Source organism: Sapajus apella, unplaced genomic scaffold, assembly GCF_009761245.1.
Source record: "Sapajus apella isolate SASKATOON/1434 unplaced genomic scaffold, GSC_monkey_1.0 scaffold77, whole genome shotgun sequence".
Classification (NCBI taxonomy): Eukaryota; Metazoa; Chordata; class Mammalia; order Primates; family Cebidae; genus Sapajus; species Sapajus apella.
Window position 1 is genome coordinate 9,256,535 of NW_022437017.1, and position 11,232 is coordinate 9,267,766.

The window sequence follows — 11,232 nt, forward strand, 5'->3', positions numbered from 1 at the left end:
GGGGGGAGGGGAGGAGGGAGAAGGAGAGGGGGGAGGGGAGGAGGGAGGCAGGGGAGAGGGGAGGGGAGGAGGGGAGGAGAGCAGGGGAGATCAGCTTTAGCTGATGCTGATTCCAGCCAGCGGCAGCCACACCTCATTTCCTGTTTGTCCTCCTTTTGGGGCCAGCGTCTCCCAGGCCCTGCTCCTCCCTCCGGTGCTCCCCCACAGCAACCCTGAACTCTCCCAGGCTGGCCACCTCCCCTGGGGTCCTGGAGGGAGGTTGTCCTGGCCCCAGGCCCTGCCTGTGCCAGCCACCCATGTCCAGGCCCGGCTGCTGCCCACCCTCACTGCCCCAGCCCAGACCACTGGCTCCCGCCTACTGCAGGAGGACGGAGGAAACTGGTCACCCGGGGGTCACCCGGGCACCAACCAGGCTTCCTGCCTCCGCCAGGCAGGCTTTTCCCGAGGGCAGATGGGAGGTTCACTCCCAGGGCCCCAGCTGGGGATGGGGGTGGGGGCAGGGGCAGGGGTTGAGGTTGGCAGGGTTGGCCATCCTGGTAGGGCCCCCAGGGGCTGCCACAGCTCATGGCAGGGCCGGGCCAGGCTCGGTGTGAACAGGTGGGTGGGTGACCCTCCCCTTCTCCGGGGGCTGATGGCCATCCCCCGCCCCAGCCTGAGCCTGGATGCCTGTCCATGGCTGGTCTAGGAAGAAGGTCTGCTAGAGAGAATTCTGCCTCTGTGGGGAGGGGAGGGGAGAGGAGGGGAGGGGAGAGGAGGGGAGGGGAAGGGAGAGGAGGGGAGGGGAGGGGAGAGGAGTACAGGGGAGGGGAGGGGAGAGGAGAGGGTGCCCGGGTCCCATTCCTGTTGGCACAGTCCCCAGCATGAAGAACAGTCCCGCCCAAATGCCCACACTGGTGAGGCTGACAAACCCTTGTCGATAATTTTGGAAATAGAGTTCTCTCTCTGCTCACACCAGTCATCAGATAAACGCCCCATGGGGCAGACAGCACGAACCAGAGGGAACCCCGCTCCTGGGACGCTCCTCCTCTCTCCCTCCCCACTCAGGGTGTGGATTTCAATGTGTGCAGCCTCCTGGGACCTCAGCAGGGCAGAGGATCATGGGAGGTCCATGGAATCCCCTGACCCAAGGAGTCTCCCTCAGAGGACACTGGGTGATACGTGAAGACGTCTGTGGTTCCAGGAGAGACCACCTGGAAATTCTAACACGCCGGGCGCGGTGGCTTATGCCTGTCGTCCGAGCACTTTGGGAGACAGAGGTGGGTGGATCACAAGGTCAGGAGATTTGAGACTAGCCTGACCAACACAGCAAAACCCTGTCTCCACCAAAATTACAAAAAATTAGCTGGGCGTGGTGGTGCGTGCCTGCAATCCCAGCTACTCAGGAGGCCGAGGCAGGAGAATTGCTTGAACCCGGGAAGCGGAGGTTGCAGTGAGCCAAGATTGTGCCACGGCACTCCAGCCTGGGCGACAGAGCGAGATGCCGTCTCAAAAAAAAAAAATTCTGAGTCGCACCTGAATGGTCCCTTCCACCGAGGAAGTTCCCCCGGCCACGCCCCTCTTAGGATCTGCACCCTGAAAGACCCCCTCAAAAAAACCTAAGGCCTTCTTGGGGAGCAGATGAGTTGGGACCAGAGCACCAGGCTCCTCGTGTTCCTCTGAGAGCCAGCTGGGTGTCTTCTGAGCTCTGCGCCACAGTAACAGAGGAGGAGAGGCAGCCAGGTGACCTGCCTGAGTGCTGACATGGAGTGGGCGAGGCCAGGGACGCTGCTCACACCTGCAGTGCCCAGCACGGCCCCACCCCAGATGACTGAGCTTTGAACGTCCACAGGGCCGATGGGGGAGGACCGCTGGGTGGAACATCCCTTGAGCCGGGGCCATCTTCCTCTCTGAGCTTCCTCAGTTTACCAGATTGCTGCAGGATGGCTCTGGATGGCTCCCACCTACTGGGGCTGTGGGCGGGGCCAGGGCCCGGGGCAGGGCCTGGGGCAGGGCCTGGCTGTGGTGCCTGCTGGAAAGAGAGCCCAGGCACGGGCTAAGCCCTGGTTCAGGTCGGCTCCTCGTGGTCACAGTGAATGTCGAACCCACGTGGGTCCACACAGGGGAATGGACACAGCTCCACACCTGCACGGAGGACAGGGCACACCAGGAGATGCTCCCACTTGCTCTGCCAACTGAGATGAGTCCCTGGAAAAGCCCGTCCCTGTCCTAACCCCAGTACCTGTGAACGGGGAAGTATTTGGAAATCAGCTCTTCGCAGATGTCACCAAGTGAAGATGAGATCACACTGGGGCCACTGATCCAATGACTGGGGTCCATCTAAGAAGAGGCGACTGCAGGCCTGGTGGTGCATGCCTGTCATCCCAGCGCTTTGAAAGGCCAAGGCGAGGATCACTTGAGGCCAGGAATTCAAGTCCAACTTGGGCAACATGGTGAGACCCCATCATCCCTTCTCTACATAATTTTTTTTTTTTGAGATGGAGTTTTGCTCTTGTTGCCTGGGCTGGAGTGCAATGGCAAGATCTCAACTCACTGCCGCCTCCCCCTCCCAGGTTCCAGTGATTCTCCTGCCTCAGCTTCCCTAGTAGATGGGATTACAGGTGTGCACCACCATGCCTGGCTAATTTTTGTATTTAGTAGAGACGGGGTTTCACCATGTTGGTCAGGCTGGTCTCAATCTCCTGACCTCGTGATCCGCCCACCTCGGCCTCCCAAAGTGCTGGGATTACAGGCGTGAGCCACTGCGCCCGGCCAGAGTTTTGCTCTTGTTGCCCAGGCTGGAGTGGAATGGCACGATCTCAGTTCACCTCAACCTCCACCTCTGCTTCCTGTGTTCAAGCAATTCTCCTGCTTCAGCCTCCCAAGTAGCTGGAATTACAGGTGCCCGCCAGTGTGCCCAGCTAATTATTGTATTTTTAGTGGAGATGAGGTTTCACAGGCTTGGCCAGGCTGGTCTCGAACTCCTGACCTCGTGATCCACCCACTTCGGCCTCCCAAAGTGCTGCAGTTTCCGTTGTTTTAAGCCCACTGGTGTGTTGTCTGTTACAGTGGCTGCAGGAAGCTCACACGCCCACACGATCCCCACGTGCACACACACACACACACACACACACACACACACACACTCTTTTCCTCCATGCACTACTTAGTCTGCGCCCTCGTGAGCCAGGCCCGGGCAGGCAGGTCTAGCAGCTCCACCCCAGGCTCCCAGAGCCAAGGTGTGTGTGTGCCTGCGCATGTCTGTCTTCACACGCACACACACGCACCTACGTGCAGGAGAAGAGGGGTGGGGGTACCTGGTTTTGTCTCCCCACTGCCAAGAGTCAAAGCAATGCCAGGTTCTGGGTTCAGGCTGGGAATTCTCCTCCCACTCCCCTGGGGGTGGCTGAGTGCGGGCCTCCCAGCCCCTGCGGCCTGAGAGCTGTGGCCTTGCTGGCAGGGGCCCACCAGCTGCAGGTCCGTGGGGCTCCAGTCTCTCTGAACTCAGGGCCTGGTTGGAGGACGGTGGGATGGGCTGTGGGAAGCTTCTGGAAACCTCTGCAGAAGAGGAGACCACAGGCCGGGCGCGGTGGCTCAAGCCTGTAATCCCAGCACTTTGGGAGGCCGAGGCGGGTGGATCACGAGGTCAAGAGATCGAGACCATCCTGGTCAACATGGTGAAACCCCGTCTCTACTAAAACTACAAAAAATTAGCTGGGCATGGTGGCGCGTGCCTGTAATCCCAGCTACTCAGGAGGCTGAGGCAGGAGAATTGCCTGAACCCAGGAGGCGGAGGTTGCGGTGAGCCGAGATCGCGCCATTGCACTCCAGCCTGGGTAACCAGAGCGAAACTCCGTCTCAAAAAAAAAAAAAAAAAAAAAAAAAAAAAAAAAAAAAGAAAGAAAGAAGAGGAGACCACAGTCCACCCTGCAGGTGAACCCCCACTCCTGTGTGCCCGGGGCCCAGGGCCCGGGGAGGGATTTGAACCAGGATGCTGTGGGAGGCGGGGCTGGCCGCTGAGGAGGAGCGGATTCTGTCTACGCCTGGCGTGGGGCCCCAGCTAAAACGGGACTGTGTTTTACTTCCCGTCCTGGCCACCATCCCCCCCTTGGGCCCTTCCCTCGTTGGTCTCGGTCCCCACCCCCTACTCTGGGTCCTGTCAATCACAAAACCAACTCGGGGAGTCACTGCTCCCCAGGCAGGGGTGGCCCAGGCGAAGGGAGCAGGTGGCGGTGGCCGGACCCCCAGCACTATGAGGGAGTGGCTGGGCCTTGAAGCCTGCTGGGGTGCAGGGCAGAGCGGGCGCCAGCCTCGGGGATCTGCAAGAGGGAAGCATGGCGGGTTCCAGAGCCAGGGCATGACCCAAGGGAGTCGGGGTGTTCTGGGCCCGGGGCGGGAAGCCGGCGGAGTTTCCCTGTGTAGGGCCAGCCGGCAGAACTCGGCTCAGTGCCCCACAGGTCCCCCGAATCCCGCGAGCCTCAGACAGCGCAAGACACGCCAGCCCCGAGCCGCGCTCAGGGCACACTGCCGGGGTTCCGCCCCGAGACCCCCGTGCGCCGCACTGCGCATGCGTGCGCTAGCCGTTTCAGACCCGCCCCCGCAGCCGGAGCGCGCAGCCGTACTGCGCTCCCAGAGAGCGCCCCGCTCCAGGCCCCGCCCACGTCGCGCGTAGGGGGCGAGGCCGGGCGGAGCCTGCGTCGGGGGCGGGGCCAGGGCAAGTCCGGGCCTATAAAGGTGGCGGCGGCGGCGACGCGCCCGGCTCCTCTCGGCGGCGGCGGCCCAGGCGGAGGAGTCCGCTCTGGCGGTGGTGGCGGCGGTGGCGCTGTTCCCCGCGCGGTCCGCGGAGCGGGGTCCGGGCTGCCCGACGTGGGGTGGCGGCGGCACTGCGGCCCCGGCCCGAGCCCGACCGCGGTGAGTGAGAACCCCAAGGCGGCCCCGGGAACTCCGACCCAGTAGCGGGAACGGGCCCCGCGGAGCCCTCGCCGCCCCCGCCCGGTCCGCGCTCCCGGCAGGCCGGGCCCCGCTCACCGCCCTCCCTTTGTCTGCTCCCGCCGGCAGGGTCCCCTCCTCGGCCGCCCCCCGCCCGGCTGCCCGCCCTCGGGCCGCCCCCCGGGCCCTCGGTCCCCTACCCCGCTGGCGGGGCCCGGACAGAAGATGGTGCAGAAGAAACCGGCCGAAGTTCAGGGCTTCCACCGTTCGTTCAAGGTGAGGCCCGGGGTCGGTTTGGGGACGCTCCGGGCCGGACCACCAGAATGGCTGGCGTGGGGGGGCGCGGCGCTCACCCCTAGGACCGGCTCCCAGGGCTCGTGCCCAGCCCCCGCCCTGCACCCGGGGCTGCCCCGGCCGGCCGTGCGCCCAGCGGGGTCGGTGTGCGAGGATGGGGGCGGTCAGCAGGCCGCAGTCCACTCCCCAGCCGTGGCCGTGGGGTCCTTCCTCCAGGACCCCCGAGTGAGGCTGGCAGCGCGCGCCCCCTGGCCGTCAGGGCGTCAGGCTGTGTCCCCTGCAGGCCCCCGCCGCGTGTGTTTTGGGGGTTCAGCGGGCTACAGTCCTGTCCCAGTCGCTGCGTTGGGGGGATGTCTCCTGCAAACTCCAGCTGGTTGTGCCCTGGGGGGGAGGGGTCAGCGGGCCACGGTCTCTTTCCTACCTCCGTGTGGCTTCTGGGGACCTTCCTTCAGAATCCCCAGGCCGGGCGGGTCAGGTGCACCCACTACTGGTGGCCTGTGCCGTGGGGGAAGGGATGGGACGTTCCCCTCAGCCCTGCACTTCCCAGACACCCCAGGCCCGAGTGCTGTTTCCTGTCGGAGCGGGAAGTTTCTGCGCAGCCCGGGCGGGCGGTGACTGCTGTTGAGTGCAGGTCTCAGATGAGCGAATCTTGGGGGGGGGAAGGGGAGGGCAGGTGCTGGGCAGGGGCCCCTCAGGACCTGGCCCAGGGGACGCAGTGATGTCAGCCGGCCCGCCCCACCCCGCAGGCTGGGTTATGTAATGGCTTTGCCGGGCTTCCTTGGGCAGGGGCCTGTTGCCCGGTAGGGAAGGCAGGACTGGAGAGAGAGACAGAGAGAGAGAGAGAGAGACACACACAGAGAGAGAGACACAGAGAGAATGTGTGTGTGTGTGTGTGTGTGTGTACACACGCGTGGTGCTCCAGGGTGGGAGGAGCAAGGAGACACTCTGGAAGAATTCCCAGGCCTGTCCAGCCAGCGTCCCCGGCCACCACCCACCCCTGCACCAGTTTTTCCCTAGGGCAGCAGGCCTGGCACTGTCAGTGTCAGGCTGGGCAGGAGAGGGGACCTGACAGACGTCTTTTCCCTCCTGTGGCCAGGCGTGAGCTGATAACAGGGTCAGTGCCTGGGGCCAGCCAGACAGCCAGATCAAACTTGAACTTTCTAGATGGTTCCAGCCGCCTCCTGCCAAGGCCTGCTGACTCGAGTCCCATAGCCAGACCTAGAGCAGTGGGGCCAGGACCGCCTGCACTGCCCGGGACTGTGGGCTGGCCTCTGCACGGCGTGGGAGCCTGGCGGGGAGCTGGGAAGGTGGGAGGCTGGGCGGAGGAGGGCCTGGCAGGCAGTCCTGGCTGTGAGGTGTTCCTCCAGGTGGCCAGGACCGGTTCTCTAGGAATCTCCTCCCACCACCCCCACCACGCACGGCTGCTCCCTGGATTGGGGCCACCTCTCCTGAAATACTCTCCCTGCCTCTACCAGGCAGCAACCCAGCAGGGAGGCACGGCTGCGGGTGTCTTGGGTTTCTTTCCTTTCTTTGATGGGAAAGTGAGGCTCCGAGGTGGCAGGCCTGGGGTTCCCCTGCACACGGGTGAGGAGGCCTCGGAGTCTCACGCGGCCTGGCCCCTCCGCCATGGTGGCTCTGGCCGTCCATCTGTAGCGCTGCTGAGTTGCAGGCTGTGGCTGACAAGGGGGAATGGTGGGCTCTGCGGCCCCTTGGCTTCTTTCATCCTCTTTAGCTCCCATGAGTTGGGGGCAGCTGCCTCCCGTCTCACCTGTGCTAAACCCCAGGGGGAGGTCACTAGGCCAAGGTTAGACAGCAGGTGAGCGCCAGTCTGGCCTTTGACCCTGGTCACTCACCTTGTGCTGGTGACTGCCCCGGGTGAGGCCACCAGGGGCCTCTGGACAAGAGCCGTAAGGGAATCCTCACTCCCCGTGGGGCTGGTTGGAGCCCCCCTTCCTCCCCTCCTCCCGCACTGGCCTCGTGGCAGCTATCTGCCCTAGCCAGGGTGGGTGGGGAGTCAGGAGGGCTGCTTGGCTCTCGGCTCCTCCCAGACTCTGTCCTCTGGCCTCCACCCGTGTCCTGGCCTTGGGTCTCCCAAGGGCTCCCCAGAGTCTCACTTCTACTGAATGATCCTCCTGTTAGAGCCCCCCTCAGGTTGGCTGGGGCCCAGAGCCCCCAGCTTCCTCACTGGGAGTGCGACCCTCACCACCTCTGCAGGCCCCTCCTGCCTGGTCCACCTGGCCAGGTGAGGCTGAGTGAGAGCTCAGTCATACAAGGAACCTGACCTGGCCTCTGTTCCCCAGCTTCAAAGGCCTGGGCCCTCGTAAAGGGACTGGCAGTCCCCATGCTGGGGTTCGCCTGGCGGACGTGTCCACATGTGTTCCAGCCATCTTCCTTGGGGCGGGGGGTGGGTAGGAAAGGCTCCCCTGACTTCATGGTTCCTTGCCCTGGTCAGGGTCGCCCCCACGGGTCCTCGACTGTGTGGTTTCTTGCCCCAGCCCACCCAGTGCAACAGGCCTGGGTTTGAATCCTGGCCCCTAGGGTCCGAAGTGGGCTCCTTAGTTGGGTGCCAGGGCCCGCCAGGGGCTCCCTCTGTGGGTGGCTGGCGCTGAGACGGGAGAGGGCAGGATGTGGCCTGGGCAGGGCCTGGCACACTCGCGCCTGTGGGTGCCTTTCCTGTGAGCCCCCAGCACGGCGTGGACTGACTCGGTAACTGGTGACTGTTGGGTGGGGTGGCTGGAGGCAGATGAGCCTCGGCTAGGGGGTTAGATGCACAGAGCTGGGTGGGGGAAGGTGTGCCAGGCAGCCGCCGGACACAAGAGAAGTGCAGGGACCTGGGCTTGGGGAGGGGCAGAAGGCAGAGTTGATGGGGCAGAGCCCCTACCTGCAGCCTGCCGCGGGCACTGAGCAAAAGGGAGGGGAGCAGCTTAGGGGAAGGAAAGGCGGTGGTGGTGTGCCGTTTCACATGGGGGAAACTGAGGCCCAGGGAGGACAGCTGCCCCGAGATGGCCCAGGAGGCTGTGGGAAAGCAGGCACCATCACCAGGCTGGCAGTCCTCCCAGTGACTCACCTCCCTCCCACTGCTCCGCCACCTTTGATCCCCATGACCCACCCAGAGGTCAGGCATCCCCTTTCTGTGGACAAGCAGACAGACGTGCAAGACATGGCCTGGGCCCCGCAGCGACTCAACCCTGGCATGGAGGCAGGGTTCCCGAGAGCCATCTGTTTGTGTCTGTCCCCTCCTCAAAATACATCCCTTTCCCAGAGGCCCCGAGGCCCTGGGTTGTGGGCGGGAGGCGGGCTTCCCCATGGCCCTGTGGAGATTGGGGCCCATCTTCCTCTGGGGTGGGGCTGTCCTGGGCACTGCAGGGTGCTGAGCAGCGTTCCTGCCCCATCCCACTTCATGTCAGGAGCTCCCCCAGCCGGTCATAAACACAGCTGTCCCCAGGCATGACCCAGTGTCCCCTGGGGGACAGAATCACCCTCGGGAGACCCCTCCAGGTTAGAGATTCCATGGGCCCCCAAGAGACTGCCTCCCCTGATCAGGCCTTGATGAGATGCTGGGAGGCAGCACTCCTTCCACATGTGGGTCACACCTGTGATCCCAGTACTTTAGGAGGCTGAGGCCAGGGGTTCAAGACCAGCCTGGGCTACATAGCAAGACTTAATCTCTTGCTATGTTGTCAAAACACAAATTTAAAAAAAGAGAGAAGTCTACACACACACTGCTTGCGGGGCAGCGAGGAAGTGAATCCCAGGATCTGGGGCCCCCTTGGTTTACGCCGCCTGCCCTATCAGGAGTTGATCCTGGTATCGTGTGAGCAGGGGACTGAGGTGATTTTTCCGAAATGCTCAGCCCAGGCTTTGTGAGCTGGACGCTGTGGTATTGGTGGAATGGGTCTCCCTTCGGTGGACAGGGATGGATGGGCCTGAGGGCCTCTCCTCTCCTCTCCCCACAGGGCCAGAACCCCTTCGAGCTGGCCTTCTCCCTAGACCAGGCCCACCACGGAGACTCTGACTTTGCCCTGCAGTGCTCAGCCCGCCCTGGTGAGGGGCCCGAGGGGGAGGAGGGCACGGGGCAGCCGCCGTCGCCACCATGGCAGTGGCCCACTCCTGCAGGAGGGTGGGGGCTGGCCGGCCAGGGCCCCGTCCTGAGCCCCCTGGGCGTGCCTCCTGGGACAGACATGCCAGCCAGCCAGCCCATCGACATCCCGGACGCCAAGAAGAGGAGCAAGAAGAAGAAGCGCGGCCGGGCCACCGACAGCTTCTCAGGCAGGTTTGAAGGTGAGCGGGGGCGGTGGGCACTGGGGGAGCGGGGGTGGGGAGCAGGGGCGGTGGGCACTCGGGGAGTGGGGGCGGGGAGCAGCCAGGGTCCCTCTCACGCCCGCCCCACTGCCCCGCAGACGTCTACCAGCTGCAGGAGGATGTGCTGGGGGAGGGCGCACATGCCCGCGTGCAGACCTGCGTCAACCTGATCACCAGCCAGGAGTACGCTGTCAAGGTGGGCCTGCTGTCACACCCTCAGGGCCCGGTGCCCTGGGGTCGGTGCTGTAGGGGGTGGAAGCAGGCTGTGGCATTCCGGCTCTGCATCCTACAGCCGAGAAAACCAGTGTTTAAAAGCGGCCACCGAGCCCTGAGCCCAGTTGGGAATGACAGCACAGGTGACCCCCTGTGCCTCCCCCACCACGTCCAGGTGGCCAAAGACCTGCTACCAGAGTGGGGGCTTCAGTCACCACTGGGTGCCCTGGACAGTCCCTTCCTGAGTCGTCCCTGCGGGTTCATGGCAGTTGTATGACAAGGATCAAAACCCAGTGTCATATCCCAGGGCCCAGAGGAGCTTTGCGTCTGGGGAGCCTCAGTGCAGGCCGGTGAGAGCGCCGGGGCTAGGCTGGCTGCCGAACCCAGGGCGTGGCCGAAGGGGTGGGATTAGGAGCCTGTTGAGGCCCTGGTACTGACCCTGTGACCTTGCGGGCCAGGCGGTTGGATCCCATGTTCCAAGAAATCTTCCAGGCTTCCCTCGTGACTTGGCACCGGGCTTCCGGACTGGGTGGGGTCCCGGGAGGGCTGACTGCCTGGGAAAGAGGGCCAGGTGTGCCCTGGCAAGCATGGCTGGCCAGGGGCCTGTGGGTCCTGGTGGACGGCCAGGCCAGAGCCTTCCTCTGAGGAGGAAGAGGACGGGTGGCCAAGGTGGGGAGGCCACTGGCTGGGCTGGCCGGGTGCTGGGACCACGTGGGCAACAGGTGGGGACAGACGCAGTACAGTCCCTGCTTCCCGGGAGCCCCCAGCAGGCCAGGGCGATGGTGCGGGAGCTCTGGGCCCCTGTGGAACACTTCTGCACGGCAGGTGTCCCTCTGAGCACGGCCCCTTCCAGGTGGCCCCACAGGCAGCCTTGCTTCGTGTCCTTGTTTGACAGATAGGGACACTGAGGCTCAGAGGCTTAGGTAGACTGAGTCATGCTGTGTAGTCTCTGGGGGCTCCTAACTGGTGTCTCAGAGACACCTCCCTGCTCATCTTGCTGCCTTGACCCCATGTGGTCAGCGCTGGGATCTGGAGAGCCTGGGGGACTTCCTGGTGGAGGCGTTGTTGGTCACTGACGTCTGGGAGTTGTTCCAGCCAGGTGGCAGTGGGAGGAGAAGGTGTCCTGGGCGAGTCAGAGAGGCTAACCGCTGGTGCTGTGCATTTGAGGAGTGTTGTTTCATTCTGTGGGGACTGGGGTGTGGGCCCTCTGCCCTCAGTGGGCCAGTGCCTGTCGCTCACAGAGGCTTCCTTGGGGCTGCCTGGTGCCACGAGGCTGCTGGCGGATGCAGATCCCCAAGCTGGGACCTCAGAAGAGGCCCCTTCTCTGCCAGGATGGGCTGTGCTCCCCTTCCTGAAGTCACATTCTAGCCGGCCACCCAACGCGCAGGATGAAGTTCATTGTCTTTTCTTTTTTTTTTTTTTTTTTGAGATGGAGTTTCTCTCTTGTCACCAGGCTGGAGCACAGTGGCAGGATCTCGGCTCACCACAACCTCCACCTCCTGGGTTCAAGCAGTTCTC

At 63.8% G+C, this 11,232-nt stretch overlaps 1 protein-coding gene across 1 annotated transcript in view; it reads left to right on the forward strand.

Annotated features, from left to right (window-relative positions):
* The window catches only part of MKNK2 (MAPK interacting serine/threonine kinase 2), a 17,135-nt gene extending 5,928 nt beyond the window's left edge, over nt 1–11,207 (forward strand). Inside the window, exons 3-7 of the mRNA XM_032252497.1 lie at nt 4,580–4,887; nt 5,035–5,181; nt 9,156–9,243; nt 9,379–9,480; nt 9,600–11,207. Coding sequence (XP_032108388.1) covers nt 4,580–4,887; nt 5,035–5,181; nt 9,156–9,243; nt 9,379–9,480; nt 9,600–9,991 — 1,037 coding nt within the window. The 3' untranslated portion in view covers nt 9,992–11,207. The remainder of the gene's footprint in view (nt 1–4,579; nt 4,888–5,034; nt 5,182–9,155; nt 9,244–9,378; nt 9,481–9,599) is intronic.
* The last annotated feature ends 25 nt before the right edge of the window (nt 11,208–11,232 follow it).